Source organism: Sorex fumeus, unplaced genomic scaffold (genome assembly GCF_029834395.1).
Source record: "Sorex fumeus unplaced genomic scaffold, SorFum_2.1 ptg000072l, whole genome shotgun sequence".
Taxonomy (NCBI): Eukaryota; Metazoa; Chordata; class Mammalia; order Eulipotyphla; family Soricidae; genus Sorex; species Sorex fumeus.
Genome location: NW_026606129.1, coordinates 48069976 through 48094868, shown reverse-complemented (window position 1 = coordinate 48094868; position 24893 = coordinate 48069976). Strand labels below are relative to the sequence as shown.

At 46.1% G+C, this 24893-nt stretch overlaps 2 protein-coding genes across 2 annotated transcripts; both read left to right on the top strand.

The window, feature by feature from the left end:
• Positions 1-8430: 8430 nt before the first annotated feature.
• On the top strand, positions 8431-11652 carry LOC130037755 (serine protease 44-like). The gene is made up of 4 exons (XM_056129682.1): positions 8431-8570; positions 9160-9364; positions 11422-11503; positions 11642-11652. The coding sequence occupies exons 1-4, from the start codon at positions 8431-8433 to the stop codon at positions 11650-11652; spliced, it is 438 nt and encodes a 145-aa protein (XP_055985657.1).
• Positions 11653-16200: 4548 nt separating this feature from the next.
• PRSS50 (serine protease 50) lies at positions 16201-21609 on the top strand. The gene is made up of 6 exons (XM_056129681.1): positions 16201-16321; positions 17040-17066; positions 18540-18687; positions 19185-19459; positions 20892-21055; positions 21379-21609. The coding sequence occupies exons 1-6, from the start codon at positions 16201-16203 to the stop codon at positions 21607-21609; spliced, it is 966 nt and encodes a 321-aa protein (XP_055985656.1).
• The last annotated feature ends 3284 nt before the right edge of the window (positions 21610-24893 follow it).

Below are 24893 nucleotides of genomic sequence, written 5' to 3'. Positions count from 1 at the left end.
AGGAAGAGGAGGAAGGAAGAGGGGGAGAAAGGAAGGAATGGAGTGAGAGAGCCAGAGGGAGCAGTAGGGGGAGGAAGGGAGGGAGGGAAGGGAAAGTGGGAGTGGAAGAGAGAGGGAAGGAGAGGTGGGAAGAAGGGAAGAAGGGAGGAAAGAGACAGAGACAGGCAGAGATAGTTACACAGAGAGAAATACAGAAAGAGACACAGAGAGAGAAACAGAGAGAGAGAGAGAGACAGAGAGCACATTACTGAAGTGCTGTTAGCTGGGACTGCCATTGTTCTCTGAGGCCACTATTGGCTGGTTGTGAGCACTGCTGCTCTGAGGGCCGTAGTTGTGGTGGGAGGATAAAATCTGACAGCCATCAGATGCTCCTTTATCCCTGAGAGCACAGGCAGAGTCCTAAGAGGGCACACAGCTGTGTGAGTGCAGAGAAGAAAAGGGAGACTGGAATGAGGCTGCTGAAGCGTGTGCATTATGAATTTTCATCCACCAACTATCCGCACGGTTGGTCTCCTCCTTTGGCTGCTCCCATTCCTGGACCCAGACTCCTAGAAGAACCGGTTGCTTCCCAGATGGTAAAGAGAGCAGAACCTATGGCCTGAATCAGCAAGAGATTTCAGCATCTGGTTAGATCCTAGGCATGAGAAAAGACACATAGAGCAGGGTCAATGGATTATTTAACTTTATCTACATCATCCAGGGTCTTCAGAGCGAACAGTGAGGGATCTTCTCAGGACATGAGTTATGAATACAGGAAGTTTCTCCCCTTGCTATGAGACACCTGACCAGCCTGCTCATAGCCCCAGGTATCTGGCCTGCTGTCCTCAGCAAGGACTTAGCAAGCATTAATTAATTAAAATAACTCCTAGAGTGATCTCTGAGCAGGCCTGCCACTAATGGGCCTTCCCAGAACCTCCTCCTGAGTTTTCCCTGTGAAAGTCAAGAGGAGACCATAAAGATCAAAGAAGGGACTGCATTTCCAGTGAGTGACCTCCAGTGCAAGGCCACAAGGATCACCAAGAACTGGGGGAAGGGACACCACTGAGAGAGCCGGGTAGGGTAGGTGCCATTCCTATATGCAGATTTCTGCTCTACCTGACAGGAGCCAGGAAACCCCATAACACCATCTATGAATTACTCAGCAGAAACACCAGAGTCTGTGAGTGAGAGGAATGTATAGAAAGGAAAAACCTTTTGAGTCTGAACTCTGTTCCTGGGCCAGTGTCTTTAGCTTTTAACAGGTGAGTTCATAAACTGTGTCCATCCATCGATCCCTGTGAGTTTGGGGGTTCCTGGTCGCTCTGCTGTTTGGGATCACCTGGACCACAACGAAGTGTGTATGCTCTTTGTTCACCATGGTCAGGTGTGTGTGAAAGATACATGACTAAAGATGCAACTATTGCTAACCATTATGACCAGAATGTGGGGGAGCACCACAACTAAGGAGTGAGATTCCCATGTGAGCATGGCTACTAAGTGCTGTAGTTCATATGACCTGACCATCTCACAACCACCCTCCACTCTACAGGCAGCAGCAGAATGGGAAGTCTGAGAAATTTTGGGAAAAAAATCACTAAGAGGGTCAGAGAAATAGTAGATTGGGTAGGGTGCTTGCCTTGCATGCAGCCGGCCCAGTTCAATCCCTGGCACCCCATATGGTCCCCTATATAGTCAATGACGTGTTTTAAAGATGAAATTTATTGTGCTTAAATATAACTATGTGGGCCATAGAGATAGTACAGTGGGTAAGGATCTTGCTTTTCATGCAGCTAACTCTGGTTCAATCTTTGGGACCCCATATGATCCTCCAAGCCCCTCTAGGACCAATCCCTGAGTGCAGAGCCATTAGTAAACCCTGAGCACAACTGGGAATGGCCCCAAACAAAAACCACATATACAAATACACACACTTTGAAAAAATATGGTTGAGAACAGGAGAATCTGGGAAGAAGGCAGAGCAAGATGCAGGAGTCTGTGTCCTTAAATGACAACATAAATTGGGTTAATTTTCATCCATTTCAGTTCTCTGCAGAGTTGCATGCCCTTCCCTACCCCGCCACCTGTCAACATCATGGCAGCAGAGCGTTGTATGATAGTGGGCAGTAGGTGTGAGTTAGTGGGTCTATAAAGAATCAATTCCTGCACACGCTGGGGTGTGTGCTCTGACAGCAGATAAATGCTTGGGAATATATTGATGCAGAAGTAGGCAGGGGGTCATTGTTACACTTTGGCTCATTGTTGCAGGCCCCGCTCCCTCTGCTAGAAGTGTGCTCAGTCGATTGAAAAGACTGGTGCTCTTTCCTTCCCCTTCATTTTTCCCATCTTGAGGATCAGAACTTAGAGACTGGCAAATTGCATAGATGGGGCCAATTAGAACAGGATCTTCATTCCTGTTCTCCAGTGGCTGTGTGGTCTCCCTGTGGACATGCATGTGGCAGTGGGGCCTGGTGATGGGAGACAGGCCAGGGGCATGCAGATGCACAGCCAGAGCGACTAGTAGTAGGTGAGCCCTGAGGGGCAAGTCAGTGACAATAGATAGGGTCAATATAGGCCCTGGAGGTTTGTGGGCCCTGGCGGTTTGGGTGTACTCTTTGGCTATAAGAATTCTGTGCTTTCCTCAGCAGGAGGGCTGCTTTAGCCCCTCAGAGCAGATCCTGGGAGCCACCATCACTCCCACAGTTGGTTGATATGGACCCCCTGCCCCCCATTCTTTTCTTCCTCGTTCCCAGCCATCTCTGTGCCTACGCATGACTCAGATTTGCTTACATTTATGGAGGTGTGTGCATTGGTAAATCAAAGCAAGTTCTGTGTGCAAGACCAGAGGCTGGGGAGACTGGTCCCCATCCTCCCGTTCCTTTCCTGGTGAGGACAATTCTCTCTAGCTGGGAAGTTCCTCCCGTAGAGCAACATGTGTTTGGGGGATGTGATGGTGCACACACAACAGCTTCTTCCCCTTTTCTTCCCCGTGTCTCAGGAATTTCGTAAAGTGGGTTCCAGAGTCTCACAGAGATGCCTCTGGTCTTGTGTGGGAATAGTTGTTAATAGTGCTTTTGGAGCTGGTACCGGGCAGCTGATGTCTGAAGACTTACACCTGGATATTTGAACTGTTTCATTTCCTGGCTAGTATATTTAGTGTTAAAATGATCAGAGGTATGCGTATACCTATTTGAATTAATGCCAAGAAGTGGAATCACTGGGATGTTTGGTATCTCTGTTTTAATTTTTCTGAGGAATCTCTATCCTGTTTTCCAGAGAGGCCGAACCAGACAAGATCCCACCAACAGAGAGTGACAGTTCCTTTATTTGACCACATCCGTAGCAACACCAGAATTTTCTAGTCTTTAAGAATGAATTCTCTCTGGCTTGTGGTGATAGCTCATTGTCATTTAGGTTTGGAATTTCCTGATAATAGTGATGATGAGCATTATTTCATATTGGAGTCTGTATGTTTTCTTTGGAGAAATGTCTGTTAATTTCTTCCCATTTTTGATGGGATTATTGTTTTCTTCTTGCCATTGTTGAACATTGTGTGGGTTTTATGTATCTTGAATATCTGTCTTGAATCTGTGGTATTGTGTGCAAGGATTTCATCCCATTCAGTAGGCTTTATTTAAAAAGAAATTTAGTCCAAGTTTGTTTTGCCATTAAAAACTTTTTAAGGGATTGGAGAGATAGTATAGAGGGTAGGGCATTTGCCTTGCATGTGACCAACCCGGGTTCCATTCCTGGCATCCCATATGGTCCCCTGAGCACCTTCAGGAATAATTTCTGAACACAGAGCCAGGAGTAAACCCTGGGCATTACTGAATGTGGACCAGAAAAAAAAATTAATTTGATGTAGTCCGATTTATTTACTTTGCTTTTTCATACCAATGCAACCAAATCATTGGGAGAGGGAGTTGGGACACCCCCCATGGTGCTCAGGGGTTTCTCTGAGCTCTGTGCTCATTCCTGGGTGTGCTCAGAAATCATGCCTTGTTGGAGGCTGAACTGGAGTGGCTGCATGCACAGCAAGTACTTTAGCCTTTACGCATCTCTCTAGTCTTGGAGTCAACTCACTGAATGCAATTCTGAGGTCTGTGTCCTGGAGAGTTCTACCTATGTTTCACTCAATCAAGACCAGCTGTCTTTCAGTTGACTTTTCTTGTAACATGCCTGTGTAGTCTTGACCTATGTAATGCAGGTCCCAAAACACCAGTCATGAAGGATTCCTCCCTTTCTATTTTCTGTGAGGGGCTTGTGGATTCCTTAAATACTCCTTAAATAGATGGTATTATTTACTAGTGAAGCAGATACCTGGATCAATTTTTTGGCTACCAATACAATACTAAATACTAAGTAAAATTTGATATTTAATAAAATTTAATATTAAGCACTATAGGGTTGTTCAGATATTTCACTTCTCCTTGTGTGATTTTTGGTGGTTTGTCTTTAATAGCACATATGCTATTAAATGTATAGGATGGAGAACCTTATATTATTTTTTACCTTTTATTCCTTTTTCTTTTCTGATATTGGAAATTTGTTTGATCTTTAATTTTTTAAAAGGAAAAGCCTCTGATTTAATTTTTTTATTTAAATTTTTTTCTTTTGCTTCTTGGGTCACACTCGGCGATGCACAGGGGTTACTCCTGGTAGTGCTCAGGGTACCATATGGGATGCTGTGAATCGAACCCGGGTTGGCCATGTGCAAGGCAAACGCCCTACCCACTGTGCTATCTCCCCAGTCCCAAAGTCTCTGATTTTAATGTTTAAGCTTTAATTTTGTTTTATTGATATTTGCTCTGTTTTTCTTCTTTCTATAATATTAGACTACTCTTCTGTTATTTTCTTTTTTCTTTCTTTCTTTCTTTCTTTCTTTTTTTTTTTTGTGGCCACTTAGAGCTTACTCCTCTGCACTCAAGAATTCTCCCTGGGGTACTTGGAGGACCATGTTGAATGCCAGGAATCAAACCCAGACCAGCCACATGCAAGACAAGCGTCCTACCTACTCTACTATTACACTGGCCCTATCTTCTGTTATTTCTTGAGATGCGAGTTTAGCTGACAGATTTTAGCACACCAATAGTGCATATTAGCACATCAATAGCCCTGGCCCAGAGACTCCCAATTGAATCCCAAAATGCATTAGTTCCATACAGAGATGTCTCTGGAACCTAACAATTTACAATCTAGAAATTTACATTTACAATTGCGGCTGTGTGAGCTCTCATGATATTTGAAATGAGCTATGGAAAATATGTTATCTAGCGTCTGTCCCTGGCAGGTAGGCTTTGAATGGTGGTGGGAAAATTCGAGTGAAATTAATGCCCCAAATTAGAGAGAGAGAGAGTATTGGGGAAAGTGTCTGCCATAGAGGCAGGGTGAGGACTGCAATGTGTATGTGTGTGTGTGGAAGGGTGATACTTGGGACATTGGTGGTGGAAAATGTGCACTGGTGGAGGGATGGGTGTCCATCATTGTATGGCTGAATCTTAAATATTAAAGCTTCGTAACTCTCACGGTGATACAATAAAATAAAAAAGCAATGTGGAGTTCATGCCCAATTCAATCAGCTTAATCAATGGCTGAACAAATAGCAGTACTCCTACATTATTTTTAAAAAAAAGAATACAAGGAACAAGAATATTCTTTTAGTAAAATTGCACACAAGACACTGAAAGTAAATCAGCAGACTCCTGTACATACGAACATTGCATATTGCTTCAGAACAGACATATAAATCAGCAACTTAGATATTTGACCACCTAAAGAAAAATCTGCCAGAAATGACTAAATCTTACTGTTTCTTTTACAAATAAATAAATGTGTGTATGCATATATGTATATATATATATATATGCACACATATATAAATATACAAACGCTTTACCCACTGTGCTATCGCTCCAGCCCCTCTCACACTCATTTTTTGGGGCTGAGATTTACCTAAGCCCTCCATGCCTATATGGAGATAACTTTCATCATTCTTTCTCCATGTTTTTACTTTATTGTTTATTCAGTTGTCCTCATTTCTGACCTATTGGTAATGTCTCACTACAGCCTGGGTAAATTTAGGTACTTGAAAGTTTCCTCTTTCTGAAATAGGTAGAGCTAGTCTAGCCTTCTTTTCTGTTTATGTTTGCATGGAATGTTTTTGTCCATCCCTTTAACCTTTAAAGGTAAAGGTAAAGGTAAAAGCCCTCCTGTTGATCGTTGGCATATTGAATACTCTCGGTAGCTTGCCGGGCTCTCTGAGAGGGGCGGAGGAATCGAACTTGGGTCGGCCATGTTGGCCGCTTGTAAGGCGAACGCCCTACCCGCTGTGCTATCGCTCCACCCTTTAACCTTTAATATCTAAAATTTTCTATTTAGTTATGTAATATAGAATTACTTCCTGCTTTTAAAAATATTCATTATGGGAGCTGGAGAGATAGCACAGCGGGTAGGGCATTTGCCATTCAAGCGGCTGACCAGGGTTCTATTCCCAGCATCCCATATGGTCCCCTGAGCACCATCAGGAGTGGTTCCTGAGTGCAGAGCCAGGAGTAATCCCTGTGCATCGCCAGGTGTGACCCAAAAAGCAAAAAAAAAAAAATCATTATGATGTTAATGAGTCTTTATACCATTTGCATTTAAAATAAACATTAGTATAGTTTATTTAAAGGTGTCATCAGTTATCTATTTTTTGTGTTAACTGTATTGATATTTTAAAAACAATTTTCTTCTTTTTCTGCCTTATTTGGGTCTAATTGAAAATGCTAAAATCATTGTTCAGGTATGTCTTTGATTCAGATATATAAGAATTTTGTTGATAATATTCAAGAACATAGTCTGTCTAACGCTGATCCTGAGTATGTTGGTTTTGCTTTTGTGGTGTGTTACCTAATGTTTCCTTGTTTAAAATAAGAATGAGCATTTTCTGATGGAAATGAAAATTCATCACATTACTATTTATGTACGATTATTACTTGAAAGCCAAATATTTTGTATTCCTTAATTTTGCATATCCAAGTGCAGTGACTTTCTTCTGGTTTTAGATATTGTCTTCTTAAATGAAGAATATGAAAAACACCAGTTACGTTTTTTTCTTTTGCTTTATTTACTATGCGTTTATCATTAATATCTTGATTCTTTCTCATTCCTTGTCAAGATAAATCCTGTCACAGTCTTTGTCTTAAATGCTAAATGCAGCGATAACAAAATTATCATTCCTTTCTCTTTTGCTTATTTCTCATTTCCTGCTTATCAATTTCGTTTTCAGAGCTGATTCCTGGCTCTGAGCTCAGGGATCACTCCTGGTGAGCTGGGGGGTGAGAGGCAGGGGTGGGGTGGGAATTAGGAGGGGACTATATGGGGTGCAGGGAATTGAACCCTAGTCATGCTATCTCTCCAGTCCCTTCTTGATTCTTAATTCTTGTCAACATAAATCCTGTCTGTTACAGTCTTAGACGCTATATGATATAAGAAAATTACCATCCCACTCTTTTTAGCTTATTTTTTTTTTCATTTCCTGCTTATCCATTTTGTTTTTTCCTCCTTAAGGTCTAGGAGACCCTCGCAGCAGAGCTGGTGGACCCCAACCCAGGACCCCAGGACTACGGGTGCTTTTCCCCAGTGGGGAGCTGAGGGCTCAGTTCCTGGCCAGGAGAATCAGCGCTGCTGAGTATGTTTTCAGTGTCTCCCCCAGCCCCTCGCCCTCTGCAGAGGTGCAGCCCTGAGCCTCGGACACCCGGAGCGCCAGCCCCGGTCCCTCTGCTTCTCGCTGGCCCGGCCTTGGTGCCAGTGGCAGTGGGCAGGGGCCTGGCCATGCGTCGGGTTGGCCGTTCAGAACCGCGGTTTCACGTGGGCGAGGTCCGGGGCCCGTGGCGGGGGTCCCGTGATGCGGCGTGGCCTGGACCAGCGGGAGCGGGGGAGCAGGCTGGTCCACCCCACTTCCGGTCACGCCAGGGCAGGGCGGAAGCTGGCGCCAGGCTGGTGGAGACGTGGCCATGGCGAGCTGTCCCCGCAGTGGCGCTGGCCCCCTGGGCCTCGGGCTCTGCCTCTTGCTCCTTCAGGTCCCCCCGAGTAAGGCGGGCCTGGCAGGGTCGCTCAGCAGGCGGGGCGGAGTGGTGGGAGTGGGCAGTGTGGGGCCGGCCTGCGAGGCAGGGGAGGAGGCCATTGGGGTGACCCTGTCCTCATGCCTTCTCTGCTCAGGTGCGGGCTCCTCTGGACTGACCCCCGCAAGCCCAGAGAGGCCCTCGCCCCCCGCGCCCCCCAGCCCGCCCAGGCTTCCAGCTCTCAGTGTGACTCCAGTTCACGGGAGTATGAAAGGTGAGTCGCGCCTGACTGCAGCTGGCACTTCAGACCTGGTGGTTCCCCGGAGGGTGTGGAGGGGAGCTGGAAGGGGTGCGGCTGCTCCACTTGCTGTCCTTTTCTCCACTGAGCTAACCAGGATGTGGCAAACGAGATATGAGGATCTTTGGTGGAAGGCCAGCCCATGAGAAAGCATGGCCCTGGCAGGTGAGTTTGAGTGTCAACGGTAGACACATATGCGGAGGCTCGCTCATCGCCGGGCAGTGGGTGCTGACGGCTGCTCACTGCATTGCTGGGTGAGTGCTCTGGGTTCTGGGATTCCTAACTTGGGGGAACCCCTCCAAGGTCTCCCTGTAGGTAGCATAATTGGATAAACTATCGTGTGCTTTTCTATGACCAATGAGTGGATATCCCGTTTGTTGCCACTTTTTAGTTTCTGTGAATAATGTTACACAAAATATTCATACGCCTGTCTTTGGACATATGCTTTCACTTCCTGAGAGCCTTGGACCTGGGTTCATGGTTGGGTGTGTGTGTGTGTGTGTGCGTGCGCGCGCGCATATGTGTACATGTGCACACACTGGTTATAGTCTAGACTCTTCACAGAGCTGCTTTTTGCTCACCTGCAAATGGCGCTCAGAAGCCCCTAGTTTTAACCAGAGATTTGGCATTTCTTCCAAGTTCCAAGTGCTGCTGGTGGAGGTCTAGGATTCTCACTTGGAACAACAGCGGCTGGAGTGGGTTGGGGTCCAGGGAGGTGTGTTTACCTGGGAGGGATGGGCTGAGGACTCCATGCAGGATGGAGCCAGGCTGGACAGAACAGGAAGGTGTGAAAGAGGGGGAGCCCTCCCACATCTCTCTGAGGTGCATGTGTTTTTCCCACAGCCACAATGATTATTTGGTGAAGATGGGAGACACATTGGTATTTAATAATACCAATACAACAATTCTGGCTTCGGTTCGAGACATTGTTATCCATAACTCTTTTGAGATGACAGATTTGCGTTTTGACATTGCCTTGGTCCTGCTAGATTTCTCTGTGACTTTTACACCATCCGTCCTGCCTGTATGCCTCCCAGAACCATCTCAGGCAATACAATCAGGAACTCTGTGCTGGGTGACAGGATGGGGAAAAATTAGAATCAATGGTGAGTCTGGAAGCAGAAAGCTGCTGGAGGGGAATCTGGGACAAAGTTCTGGGCAGGCCTGAAGGCTAAGGGAGGGACTGGGAGAACTTTCTCTAATAGGTGGGTAAGGGAGGAAGCATTTCTAGTGGTATGTAGAATCTGGGGCTCCTGGTGCCAGGATGGGAGTATTGTCCAGGGTGGATTTCAGTTCTGGGGGCTGACCTGTATACGGTGGGTGCCCCTGTTTGAACAAGTTGCCTGCTAAGAGGGGACCTTTCATAGCCCCGAGTGTAGGAGGAGCTAGGGCTAGCCTGTGACTGTAGGGCCTTCTGTATTGGGAAGGGGCTGCAAGGTTCTCACTCATCTGAGAGTCTTTGGGTCTGCTCTGCAGACAGCTCCTGTTCTGATTACTATTGCAGCTCAGTGTCACAGGTGCTTGGTTTGAGTTTCAGGAGATGAGGCTTTGCCTCTGAGAACTGGAGGATTGTTCTCATCCTGTTGGCTTTGCTGTTTATGTCATCCTCTCTCCTTGCTACTTGGCTTTAATGGGGACAACAGAATGTGAATGCATGATGAAGACTCGGAGTGGATCCTGGGACTCCTGTCCTGTCCTCACTGCCATGTTGCCTCTCTGTGTTTTCAGACTCAGTTCCAGCACAACTACAGGAAGTTGAACAAATTGTTCTTGAATACAAGCACTGCAATAAAATACTTCAGGAAGTCCTTAAAATTCGTTGGAACTTAGTTCATAAAGGGATGATCTGTGGCACTTATAAGGAGAACACCCCCTGCTTTGTAAGTTCATTTATCCCTGGTACTATTGCCCCTTCTGAGTCTTTTCATCTGAATGGCAGTGAAGGACTCATTTGCCACTTCACCTGAAACCCCTTATTGAATTAAGTAGATTAATAGGGAGAACTCCTGATGGCTGCTTTGAGAGGTCCCAGATTTTCTAGAACAGAGAAGTTTCTGTTGCATTGAGCTAAGGGTTTGGGGATGAGAACTTCCAGAATGTTATGGGGGCTGGTAGTGCTCTATCCATTTCTTTAATTGAGTTCCTCTTGTTGGTACTCACTGAGTCAGTGTTTACCCACAGCACACCCTGCATGTAGACCTCATTCATAGCAATTGCACATTGCGGGGAGGTTCAGAGACAGGACAGTCAGGCCCTCTTCTTGAGTGCCTGCAAGACTGCTGCAGTCTCCCGCGGACTCCAGCTGCCTTCCTGAAAAGGGGACTTTGAACTGTGTTTTAGGAAGAGTATTTGGATTTCTGGGGAAAAGGAAAACAACGCTGTAGTGAGAAGGAATAGCTGATTGAGTTTAGAGGGAACTTTTCAAATTGAGATTTTGTTATAAGGAACTGAAATAGTGAGGGGCCGGAGCAATAGTGGGTTAGGTTCTATCCTTGCACATGGCTGATCTGAGTTCAATTCCCACATGACCCCCACTGAGCACTGGCAGGAGTAATTTCTGAGTACAGAGCCAGGAGTAATCTCTGGACACTGCCAAGTGTGCACCAAACCAACCAACCAAGCAAAAACAAAACGAAATAACAGTAACATTAAAAAGAACTGGAATAATGAGGTGATAGGATGACCAGAGAGGCGGGTTGGCCTTCAAGCTGGAGTTGGGATTCTGGAGGGTGCTTACTGTCCAGGACATCCCTTTAGTTGGTGGATCATGGGGGCTTTGGAAAGGATCATGGAGGGGGTGAGAGGGGTAGTGGAGCTTTTGAGCTTTCCAAGTCAATTGCAATATGCTATCAGATGTTCTCGTTACCAGGCCTACTGTTTTCAGTATTCATGTATCCCTTAATTCTGGGAAGAAGTAGTATGTTTAAGAGGTTATTTAATTTTCTGCTTAAAATTTTCACCTTTCAAGTTTCAATCACTGATACTGTGTCTGGTGGATGTGCTGGGGAAGGCCCATGGGTGCCTCTCTGCCTTGCACCAGGCAGACCGATTAGTCTGTTCTGAAGTTGATCATTTTACATTCTTGTGTTTCTTTTCTTTCTCCAGGGAGATTCTGGGGGCCCCCTGGTCTGTGCAATTAATGACACGTGGTTCCAAATGGGCATTGTGAGCTGGGGCATAAAATGTGGTACCTCAAGATTTCCCACTATTTATACAGATGTGAGTTTATTTAAGGACTGGATCATTTATCACATAAGGTATGCATCCTCCTGTGACACAGTGGGCTTCTCACCACTGTTTCTGGTGCTGCCTTTGGGTCTCCTAGTCACCCTGTGATGATGATCCAGCCCGTTTGTCTCCTCCTCCTAAATGTCCCACTAGTTCTCTTCTCTTACCTCCCACTTCTCGTCAGTGTCCTCCTCCAAATTCTGGTTGGCATTATTGACTCTGTGAGATCAAAATAAGAGGGAGTGGCAGTAAGAATGAAGTCCTAGTCTCCTAGCTGCATGCTTACATCACCAGCTTCTGTCACCCCTGCACTGTGGCTGTATTCTGTGAACTGCAAGGAGGGCTACAGCTGTTTCTGCTAGAGACCCAGCCTGCCTGCTGAAGGAGCAGGATGCTTCATTACACCTTGGAGAACATCTGCCAAAGAATTGAGCTCACCAGTGATGAAACAGCATTAGAAATGGTTGTGGTTTTAGGGGTTTGCAGCTGAACTGTTGGGAGATTGTTTATAGGGAATTTGTGGCCTTTCATGGGCTTGCTGAGGTATGAAGCCCAGAATTTCTGCATCTTCCCAGTTGTGTGGGGCTGAGAGAAGTTCCTATGCACCCAGTGTGGGTTTATTGATGAGCATTCAGCCTTTGCCACACCCTCCCCTTGAGGCAATCCAGTGTGGACCCTCCTTCCTCACTGCCCTAGTAACACAGGCAAACTCACATCAAGCTCTGTGGGGGTTATTCTGTAGTTTTAAGGTTTCAGAAATCAACCAAATAAATATCATTGTTCTGCATGTCTGGTCTCTGAAGGTCATGGGTTGCGTAGAATATACTCTGGAGAAAAATAACTTTCCACTGACTGGTGCCCATCTACAAAGATTTTCTTCTGGTTCACAAAAAATTGATTGCTGCCCAACCCAGGGTATTCCTGGTTCATGTAATGGTACTGTTTCAAATATTAATATGTAAATATTGATACAAAAATAGTTATTTTCTTTTGAGAGTATCAAATAGTGCTAACAAAACCTTAGGACGCCTCCTGGCAATTCTCAGCCAACTAAGCCAGTGGTTCATTGCAAGGACCTGAGGATGTGGTGCTGCCTGGGTCCTGCAGTTCTGGAGATTATCCAGGCCACTGTGATGGTAGCTAATGTGTCATCAGGGCTATATCCAACAATAATCAAGAATCTCCAAGGCTGTGTCAGCATGTTAGGGGGACTGTTTTGTGCCAAGGATCAAATTTGGGTCACTCACGTGCAAAGCACACATCTTAACCCCTGTGCTATTTCTCCAACTCTTAAATATTTTTATTTTAAATGATGTTTTAAAGTTTCTGCCTATGTGGTCCATCATATATGTTTGCTATGTGAAAAGGTTGCAAACTGATGTTTGTAACTGTGAGTGTGAACAACTGCTGTAGACTACTAGTTTCCCATTTAGCTGAGAAATTATTTAAGGATATTATTAACCTAGAGTCAGAGTTGGGTTACTCCTGCTTAGATGTCAGTCCTAGGAAAGGGGGTGGTATCCTGGGCCCTGATCACTTCTTAGTCACTCACATATTCACAGGGTTATCTGCAGCTTAGTTTAACAGACTTTGCTGCTCAGTATAATGGATCTCTTGAGAATGGGATCAAGAGTAATGCTGAGTCAAGAGAGTATTTCTCTGCTTCTTACTTGCTTCTATAGCCCCTGTGTTACCACTGCCCCCTATGTTTTTGAGCAAAAATTTTCCATCCACAGGGAGGATACAGTAGAGTTTCATTGAATCAGGCATGGTTTCTTTACCTGATTTCTAAGGTCAAGTGTTCTAGAGTTCTCCTAGGTGCTGATAGTTCCTTTACCCTCCATCCTCTGGCCTTATAGGGATCAGTGTCTTAACTTCTAGGTTTCTATGGGTTTCAGAGATCAGATTGTGTTAGCCCTCATGTTGATTGAGAAGTCAGGGTTGGGAGACTGAGTGCTTATATAAACTCAGTTTGTTAATGTGTTTGGAACTAACAGTCATAAGTGCACTGAATAACTATGAATTAAATAAATCTGACTTACCCCCCTATACTATTCCCAATCGGATGGGGCGGTGATAAGGGGGAGGGAGACTTGTAACATAAGGTACTGAGCAGGACCCTTTGGTGGTTTAGAGATGAGGTTACTGTATGTATAAAAAGCCTAAGCATCAACATTAATGTAAACATGTGTCTTCATCTATAAAAATAAAAAAATAATTAAGAATGAGTTAGATAAGGAGGTGGGGTGGGGAGTGGGAGGAAACTGTGGGACATTGGTGGACAGATGCTGATACTGGTGCTGGATTGGGAGTTGGAACAGTGGTTCACATTCTGAGTGCATTAGGATTCCCTAGAGGGTGGGCTGGAGTGATAGTACAGTGGGTAGGGTGTTTGCCTTACACACAACTGACCCAGATTCAATCCCTGACATCCCATATGGTTCCCCAACCACTGCCAGAAGTAATTTCTGAGTAAAGACCCAGGAGTAATCTCTGAGCATCGATGGATGTGGTTCTCTCCAAAACAGAAATCAACAACAAAAAAATTCTTGGGTTTTATTCCTCCATTGCAAACACAATAAGGTAAAGGTAAAGGTAAAGGCCCTCCCGTTGATCGTCGATTTGCTCGAGCGGGCCCAGTAACGTCTCCATTGGAGACTTTGTTGTTACTGTGTCTGGCATATCGAATACTCTCGGTAGCTTGCCGGGCTCTCCGAGAGGGGCGGAGGAATCGAACTCGGGTCGGCCATGTTGGCCGCTTGTAAGGCGAACGCCCTACCCGCTGTGCTATCGCTCCAGCCCACACACAATACACACAATACACACAATACACACAATACACACAAACACAATAAAACAAAACAAAATCACTGGTTCTGCTCCTGGAGTCTTTAATTCTGTAGGTGAGATTGGGGGTCTGAGAATGTACATCTCTAATAAGTTCCTACAAAGCACGGCTACTCTTTTTGGGACTCCAGTTTGAGTAGAGGAGGCCATGGCATCTTGGCCTTGGTGTGGGAGTGGCACACACCACTACTGCTCTTTTCCAATTTGTGGGAACTCATCATGTGGACACCCTCAGACATCAGGTGGGAGTTCCTAGAGCTGGATCGCCATACCAAAGGAAGCAGGAATCTTGGTGCTCATCTTCCATTCTCTGCCAAACCCAGAAGACCCAGATACAGGCCATTTGGATTTCAAAATCAAAAAGTGAAAACCAAAACATGATCTTTTGAGAAGGAGGTCCTGTTCTGTCTGCAGCTGCAGGTTGAAGGTGCGAGCCTAATGCCAGGACCACCAAGGAACATTAAGGGACCACCATGGAACCATTAAGAGATAATTCACTAGTCTTTCCTTGACAACATCCTGTAATGAACCTCAAGCTGGGGAAGCTTAGAAAACCCCATAAACCAGCTTTGCAAACAAATCAGGGCGTACTCCATCTTGTTCTGGGTACTCATCCACATCCTTCTACTCTGAGTGTGCAAACTTCCTTATGGGGCAAACTCCATTTTGTCAGCATCCCTGTGTCCCAGTTTTGAAATATACAGTTCTTTACAGGACTCTCTCCCATGTGGAATAACCCATGTTCTTACTGGAAGAATGTTTTCTTTTCCTATTTCCTTTTCCTCTCTCTCATACTTCCTGTTCCCACCCCAGCCCACCTCCGTTTCCTAAATAAAAACCTTACTTCACTGTCTCCTCTGGTGTTCTCTGTAAGAATAGACCAAAAAACTTGGGTGGAGGTCAGGACTTCAAGGTGTACCCCTGGCAGGAGTTTACTGAACTTTTATGAATCCTGCACCCCCTTTACTTGGCACTTCACCAACAAAGTCATGCCAGGTCGTTCAGGAGGGTAGTAAGCAGTAGCATACTCTCTGTACCGCTATGAAAACACCCCGTGAGAACCGCAGGTTTTCCTTTATCTGCCCCGACTATCATCTAAGACCACGCCAAGCTGTTCAGTGCCAGGGCAGGGATCCTTCAAGACTCATTCATCAGTGGAATTTTGGTCATGGTCTCAAAGACGTCCTCTCTGATTCATGGACTGTTACTGTTCTGTCCTTGTGCTTTCTCCATCGTTCCCAGTCTCAAATCCATCTCCACGGAGAAATCCTCCAAATGCCAACCAGGTAAAGCCAGGATGGGATCAGAGGTTGAGCCATCAGGAACGGTACTGTCACAGGTCTAGTATCCAACTGTCCCCCTCCCATGCAGAGTCTGAGGTCACAGTCCTCAACTCGAACCTTTCATAGGGCTGCCCACCACAGAGGTGACTGCAGAGGCCCTGGGGTCATCTTCAAGACAAGTTGGTAGTGCGGGACATGACCAACAAAAATGCTTCGGAGTGTGTGGGTTAATACGTTTGGGGTTCCAGAGACATCACTCTCACTTGTCCGGGGTTCAGAGTTGGAGGGGTTCTGGAGGACTGCTTTGGGTGAAGGGTGGGGCGTGGGTGGGGTAGGTGTCGGTAGGGGTAGAGGGGATGTGTCTGATAGGCACCCGAGACGAGGCGCTGCGTGCTAGAGGTGCCCTTCAGGCATCCGAGAGGAGGCGCTGCGTGCTAGAGGGGCCCTTCCGCCTGTGGGAGGGGGAGGGGCGGCCCGGCCAGCCGTCTCTCTTGCGGGGCGGTTTCTACAGCCTGTAGGTGGCACCATGTGGCTCATGGCCCTGTCGCTGTCCCTGCACAGCGCAGAGCCTGAAGCCTCGAGACCCTGGGGCCGAGGTGGTTGTTTTCTGTTGCTGCTGCTGTTACGGCTGCTGCGGCTCAGCTCCGGTGAGGGGGAAACCTCTTCGGCACGTCCCGCATCCCAGGCCGTGACTGGCCCCTGGGGGCCACTAGTTCTGCCCCCTCCGGACGCTCAGAGCTCGCTGGGGTACCCGCCTGCCTTCAGTCATACTCCCTTCCCATCTATGGGCTATGCCGGACTTCACAGTACTGGCCTGATCGGTTCATTTGGGTCTCCCCGCTTCCCAGAAGGTGTTATGGGGACCCCGCCTTCCTTATACGGCTAATACTGATTAATGCCCGGCTCTCCTGGCATCATTTCAGACCCCCACGGCCCTTACCCTTTGTCCGCGGGGGCTCTTTTCTAAGATATGTTAGTGTCCCTTCTTTGCACTGCTTTGTCTTCTCATCTTTGAGACCTAGCACACTCACCTCTCTTTCAAAAGAATCCTCTTTGCCCCATCACCTCTTCAGGGACCACCTGGCACTGGTACTCAGCTGTGACCTGGTCCCTGCACTGGTTTTGTGCAGGTGACTGTGCGTTTGCTGTCTGCTCTGCTAAGGAGCATGTTCCTCATGGGAGAATAACAGGGTCCATCCGTTGGAAGCATTTTCTCCCCACAGTTCTTATCTCAGGTGCCAGATAAGGAATGGAGGGAGAGATTAGGAAATGTCGAGCCAATGAATGAACTAAGGAAAGACGCACCTCTTCCCTATCATCCTGATAGGACCTCATGTTTTACCTCTGCCCCGTTTCTCTTTTCAGGTTACAAAGGGAACACCAACACACCAGGTGGGTAGGGGAAGCTCAGGAAGCAGAAAACCCTCAACTCCTGGAAGAATATTTTCTAAACAGGCTCATATCGTGTTTCTGAATGTTAGGTTGTGGAAATTTCATCTAAATAGTCCTGCTATCCATGGGAACTTATAGAGCTTTATAAAGGAGTGCAGTTTTTTTTCTTTTTGGGTCACACCAGGCAATGCACAGGGGTTACTCCTGGCTCATGCACTCAGGAATTACTGCTGGCAGTGCTCAGGGGACCATATGGGATGCTGGGAATCGAACCTGGGTCGGCCGCATGCAAAGCAAATGCCCTACCCGCTGTGCTATCTCTCCAGTGTCAGGAGTACAGTCTTTGAATGCAGACCAGGCTTCAGGCCATCAGTGGCCACGTCTGGGGAGCTGGTGCAGACCTTTTTCACAAAGAAACCTTTATGGGCTTTAAACAGTTGAGCTGCATTTGGGGACCCTGGGCCCTGTGTGCAGGTGTCTGCAGAGCTCTCTGAATTTTTCTTCAGACTTCAGGGGTGGAGGGTTGAGTTGATTCTGCCCATTCCTGAGATTTTGTTGTGTTGGAGCTTGCCAAGACTCCATTCTAATTCATTAAGCAGATTGAGCAATATAGTTACTTTTTCTTTGTCTAAACTCCTCTAATTCTTCCTCTTTACCTTCTTTCCAACCTGTTTTACATGTTCAATAAATGTATTTCTATTTGTGTGTATTCCTATCAAAATATGTGTTGTTGTTTTGTGTGCATTAAAAAAAAACAAAACAAAACACTGCTTTATATTTTGCTTTGGGACTGCTCCAAGCTCTGTTCTTGGTGGTCTTTACTGGTGCTGCTCAGGAAGCCATGTGATAGCATGGATCTGGACTTCATGCATGCAAAGCATGTGCTCAGCCTATTGAGCTGTCTTGGCCCAGTGTGCAGGTATTTTTAACTTACATAAATAATATGTGCTCTAGGTCTCTATTACTTTTTATTCAGCTCCATTTTAAAAAACAGAGTCTGGAAATAATTTTAAACTTATCAAATACTGTGACTTTTTTTTTGCCTTCCAAGCACCTGCTTAATGCAAGGGCCTCTGGATCTATACCAGGTAATGCTTTGGGGACCATGTGGCCCTGAATATTAAACTAGGGATGCCTGCCTGCATGTACCATAACTCCTGTATCATTTCCCTGGCCCCTTTGTTCTGACATTGTGCCAATTGATCTATGTTTCAGTTTCTCTTTTCTAGGATGTCTGTGTCTCTTTCTGGCTGCCTGTTATCTCTCTCATTGTCATCTTTTGTGTCTGATTCAGTGCTCTCAGGAAGGTCATGAACCCTTCTCTCCAGACCCCCAGTTTCTCCCTCTTCAAAGTGGGAACAAGCCCTTGAGTTTATAGCCCTGTATAAATGGACTCTAGAGTCTCTTGGTCTTGGTCATTCTTACTCTCCTCTATGTGGTCACTGTGTCTCCCTGTCACACTTGTTCCTAAAGTTTGTGGCAAGCCCTGGTGGTCGGAGGATTCGGAAATAAGCCGCCATTGGCCGTGGGAGGCGAGCCTCCGGATTAACAATGAGCACGTGTGTGGAGGGGCCCTCATTGACCCCAGATGGGTAGTGACCGCTGCCCACTGCATCCAAGGGTGAGTTAGCCCATTGTGTGTGTTGAGCTGAAACCCAGGGCTGCATCAGGCCCAGCCTAGCCTCCTCATGCACTTTGTGAAGCAACATGGAGTGGGAAGGGAAGGGATTTACACAACAGGGATTGTCATGCCTTGTGTATGAATTTCCAAGTGGGGCAGGATCTGACCTTGGACAGGAGTCCCAAGGAGCGGAGACCATATCCTAAGCAGGACAACAGAAAACCCCAGCGTACATGCCCCAGCAGCTCACACACAAGAACATGTATGCTTATTAACACCTGCACATACAAGATAGAATCCAGGCTCATTGAACTTGAACAGTAAATGAGGCAGTAGTTATAGCTCTGACCTTGAGTGTCCTCAGGCTGGACTAGGTATAATGGACTGAGCGGCCATATCAAGGATGATCTGTGCTAAGGGATGGGTCATTGTGGGAGGTGGAACGTGGTATTGCTTGGAAACCTGACATCTGCCTGGTGGATCTCTGTTTCTTATAGCACCAAAAAGTACTCAGTAATTCTTGGCACTTCCAAGCTGAAGCCCGGGAACTTCACCACAGCTCTCTTGATCCCTGTGAAGGACATCATTATACATCCCAAATACTGGGGCCGGACCTTCATCATGGGCGATGTTGCTCTTCTCCAACTTTATATTCCTGCCACCATCAGCAAGTATGTGCAGCCCATCTGCCTCCCAGAGCCCAACTACAACCTGAAGGTTGGCACCCAGTGCTGGGTGACTGGCTGGGGCCAGGTTAAACAGCGCTTTATAGGTGAGCAGCGTGGGCTGGGGGTGAGGGTGGTGCTACAGAGAACAACCTCCTTTCTTCCAGAGCTTTGCCTCCTGCACCCCCCTCACGGTATCTTTCAGGAAACTTGTGATGATTAATTCTGATCCTGGTTCTGTGGCGGTATTAGGGCTGCTTGACATGGGGAACCATGTCACTCTTTTTTAAATTGAATCACCATGAGAAATAGTTACAAAGATTTCATGTTTGAGTTTTAGTCATACAATGATCAAACACCCATCCCTCCACCACTGCACATTTTCCACCACCAATGTCCCCAATATCCACCCACTGCCTCAATGGCAGACAGTTTCCCCCATACTTTCTCCTCTACTTTTGAGTCTTATGGTTTGCAATATAGATACTGAGAGGATATCACGTTTGGTCCTTTATCTACTTTCAGCACACATCTCCCATCCCGAATGATCCCTCCAACCATCATTAACTTAGTGATCCCTTCTCTATTTCAACTGCCTTCTCCCCAGCTCATAAGGCAGGCTTCCAACTTTCAGTATTCCTGGCCCTTGTGTGTACTGTCCTTGGGTGTCAGTCTCATGTTATTTTATATTCCACAAATAAGTGCAGTCCTTCTATGTCTGTCCCTCTCTTTCTGACTCATTTCACTTAGTGTGATACTCTCCATGCCATGTCACATTTTTATGCCATCATACTTGCTGTGGACACTCAAGCCTGCGAATGCCTGGATAGGGTTTGAGCTACCACTCAAGTTGAGAATGAAGTGGCCGTGAATTTTCTCATTTCTTCATTCACTTTGCAAATTTTTTGAGTACCTGCTTCCTGCCAAGCCCTTGGTATTATGAGCACGTGACCAGGGCTGCAATGATAGTACAGTGCATTAGGGTGTCTGCTTTGCACAAGGCTGACCTGGGTTTGATCGCTGGCATCCTGTTCTTTGTTCATCCAGTTCTTTGAGCACTGCCAAGAGAATACATGACATATCTGCAAGGAATATGCAGCTGAGTTGCACAAGGGTGCAGGTTGACAAGGAGGGAGATCCTGAGAGCTGTACCAGGAAGAAATCTGGGGTGGGCTCTGGGCAGAGGATGTGCCTGAAATGCTTAGGAGCAAGAGTCAACCAGGGAGTAAGAGTTGGGGAGGTTAGAGCTAGGATAAAACTCAGTCTGGAGAGAAATAGTGTGTTTGGGGGAGACTCAGTTTATAAGTGCTTACAAGTTTGTGCTTGGTTCTCAGAGGAAGAGATCCTGAAAAAGAGCTCTAGAGGAAAGGGTGAGGGACTTGTCAAATAAGGTCTGCTTGCAGGAGGAAGTACCTAGTGAAGGAAGGCATGAAGTGGGAAGGGGTACAGGTTTCGAGTTTCAAGGATGGAGGGATGAGGTGGAGGGTGTGAGTAGTTGGTTCTCATCCCCCACCCCTGCTTCCACCCTTTCCTCCACAGCCAACGCCACCCTGTCTCCAGACCTACAGGCGGCAGAGGTGTTTATCATGAACAATAAGAAGTGTAACCAGATTTACCGCAAGGAGCTCATCATACCCCAGATTGTCCCTCTTGTTCTGGGAAACATGGTTTGTGCCACCAATTATGGAGAAAACTTGTGCTCTGTGAGTTTCTGGGAGATTCTGGAAATTCTCCTTCTGTTGGGAAGACTCTGGGGAAGGAGTGCATTTCCCGAGGGAAGGGTTTACTTGGCCTCCCTCTTTACCACCATCCCCAAGCAATGCTTTGCCATCTGCTTCCTTCCCCTATTAGTTTGAATTTGGCTGATATTCTGGGATGGAAACCCACCCTGGCAACTGTAGGACCACCCCAGGTAGTGAGATCCTCAATGAGTGACAGTCACTGAAGCAGAACTCAAAGGGCAGGCACTCTGGTGCCCTAGTTGCCAGCTGGGTCCTGAACCTCCATCATTTCTCTGTTTATCCAGGGAGATTCTGGGGGCCCATTGGCTTGTGAACTTCAGGACAAATGGATCCTAGCTGGTGTGTTGTCCTGGGAAAAGGCCTGCTCCAGAACCCAGAATCCAGATGTGTTCACACGTGTCACTGAATACAGCAAATGGATCAAGAGTCAAATAGACAGTAGGGCTCTCTCAGGCCTCCATCCCTCCACCTGGCTCCTCCTGTGCTGGCTGCTGCACCCTCTGATAGGGTCCTGAGCTTCCCACTCCACTTTCCTGCTTAATGGAACCAAATCAAGGTTTGACCAAGGTCATGAGTCTCCATCCAGCAAGAGTTAAGGAGCAGAAAGAGTATTCCCTGGGAGACTTGGCCCTGCATGGGCCTTCCCATGGGGAGGGATATGAGGGATGCCTTGGTGTTGGGTGGTCAGGAGAAGGGAAGTGTGGCCTAGAAGGGTTCTGAAATTAGGGAGCAGGACAGCAGGGATTAAATTTGTACAAATGTGAACTGGTTCTATTTTTTTCCTGCGTGATCCTGAGTATTGGGATTAATGAGAGGTCAGGGTCTCTTGGAGTTACACCAGGTGGCTCCCCAGAGTAGATACTGATGAGTTTTTTTATATCACTAGTACTGGGGTGCAGGGAAAAGGTATGGGACGTCAATTTCCACATGGGTAGAGGAGGCAGGAGCAAGTAAAGGATCTGGTGAAACCTGGTCTGTGGATTGGCAGCAGGAAGTACCCACATATAGTGATCAGGAAACAGCTGTCTCTCTCTCTCTTTTTTAATGACCTAAAAAAAAAACACTGCTTACAAAAATATTACAAGTTTACACACTTCATTTTTTTCTTAAGTTAAAAAAAAACCCTGAATACAATTCTTGTGATCTAAAATAAGTCAGAAATAGATAAAATAGATATATAAATAGATATATAAGATTATGTATAATCACTGTCACTGTCATTATCCTCCCATTGTTCATCAATTTGCTTGAGAAGGCCTAGTAATGTCTCCATTGTGACACTTGTTACTGAATTTGGCATATCCAATACGTCACGAGTAGCTTGCCAGGGTTTGCTGTGCGGGCGAGATACTCTCAGTAGCTTGTTCGGGCTCCCCGAGAGGGGCAGAAGAATCGAACCTGGGTCAGCCGGGTCGGCCGCGTATGCTATCGCTCCAGCCCTTATGTATAATATAATATAACTATAATATAATATATGATACAATACAAAATAGAGACAAAATATAATCATATATACATATATGATGAATATATATATATATATATATAATGAAGATCCATGACAACTGCCACCATCTAAACTCATCAGCCCAACTCCACAGCTTCTCCTCTAATCTCTGAAGAGAGCAAGTCCAGCTGCTAAAATTTATGGGTACACTGTTCTTTCTTCTGGTTGAAAACTCTGGGGTGCTCTTGGGAGGAGAGTGAAGTCTCTACCCTACTGAACCCCCCTCTATACTCCCCCCAGAGTCACACCCACATTCCTAGGCATGTAAACTTATCACCCCAGTTTTATAGATCCTGGAGTTTCTGGAGCATGTACATACAGGGCAGTGTGACCCCTCTCATTCCACACTACTGACAGCCCAGTAGCAGCACAACAAATTAGATGGGAAAGTAGCACAGAAGCCAACTAAGCTCAATAAACAAAACGATAGCACAGAAGATTCAACTAGCAACAAACAGCTTAATAAACCCTCAGACAAGGACTTAATGACCCCTGGTGAGATATAAAAATTTTCATAAATTTTCTTTTACTAATGTACTTTTTGATAATTTCATTAGCTGTTTAATTATAAAAAGCTTTTTTTAAAAAAAAAAACGATCATGATCACGATCAGGATCATCCTGTTGTTCATCAGTTGCCTCAAGCAGGCACCAGTAACGTCTCCTTTGTCCTAGCCCTGAGATTCTAAAAAGTGCCACATTCAAGGCTCTTTCAGGGTTAGGAGAATGAGACCCATCATTGTTACTGGTACTTGGCATATTGGGTACGCCACGGGGAGTTTGCCAGACTGCCGTGTGGGCAGGTTATATTCGGTAGCCTGCCAGGTTGTCCAAAGCAAGAATGAGATAATAAGATGTCACGCAGCCACAAATGTGGTCACATGCTTCTGGGAGCTGGGTTTTATAGTCTCTGGGTCTTGGCCATTGATGGGATTACAGAGTCTCCTGCCCCCGCGCCTGGCTGTCCTCACCGGGGCCCCTTGGAGGGGGGTGGGTTGAGTTTCCCTCCCTGCCCCAAGCAGAGCTCCAGCAGCGAAGACCTCCAGAACCAGCCACCACCATGCTGAGACCACTCCACATGCATGACAGTACCGGCAGAGGAAGACAGGCATGCGGTTCCCGGGGCTGAGATCTCTAAGCCTGCTTGGATCAGGGCTGAGCATCCTCCACCCACATCCTCCATCTTCCAGTAGACGGGGGTCACACCCACCAACTGCCCCCTCCCCACCCCGCGCTGTGTAATCCCATAAAAAACCCCCAAGAAATAAAAAATAAATTATTTTGTGGAAATATGGGGACAAAGGGCTATGTGGGAAACTGGGGACAATGGTGGTGAGAAAGTCATACTGGTGGTAGTATTGGTGTTGGAACATTGAATGCCCAGAATAACTGTATTATGAACAAATTTGTAGACCACAGTGTTTAAATAAAGTTAGGAAAAAAAAGATCTCCCCTCAGGCCAGTGGTGCCTCCATCTCTAGAAGTTAATTTCTGCTAATATCCTTAAGTGAAATAACTTTATGATTTTTACAAATAAATAACATCTACACATATAACCAACATTTAGAAAAATCACATGCCTGAAAGCCTCTCTCAGTACCTAGAGCTGTTCCGGAGCATTCATTAGTGCATTGTTCCAGGGGGGGATGTGACATGTGTGTAGCATCTGCTTTGAGGCCGTTTCTGACTTGTCAGCACTGGCATGCACACAGTCCTGCATGCAAGGGTGGATGGGGGAAGACATAGAAGCATTTTGTCAGCTGTCTTTCTGGGAGTGGGCTGAGAAGGAGAGTCCAAAGAAACACAAACAAGCCATTTTTGATGGGTGCTATTAAATTCAGCCCTCCTAAAAGCCGCATCAGTTTACATTTACTCCTACAGTGGACAACAGTGAATGCTTCCTCTTCTGCTGAAATTTATTCATGTTTTAAAAATTTGCCTATCTAATCATATATCATTGTTTTAATTTACTTTTTTTTTCTTTGGGTGGTGGTTGAATTGAACCCAGAGCCCCACATATGCAAGTATTCTATTGCTGAGCCACATCCTCAGCTTTTTTTTTTTTTTTTTTTTTATTTATTTATTTATTGAATCACTGTGGGAAAGGTTACAAAGCTTTCAGGTTTATGTCTCAGTCATGCAAATATCAAACACATTTCCCTTTACCAATACTTATTTTTTCCCATGAAGAACCCCAATAAAACCCCACCCCCCACCCCTCCCCGTCCCTGTGAGGCAGATGAATTCTAGTTAACACTCTATCCGCTTTGATTAGATTGTTTCAATAAAAGAT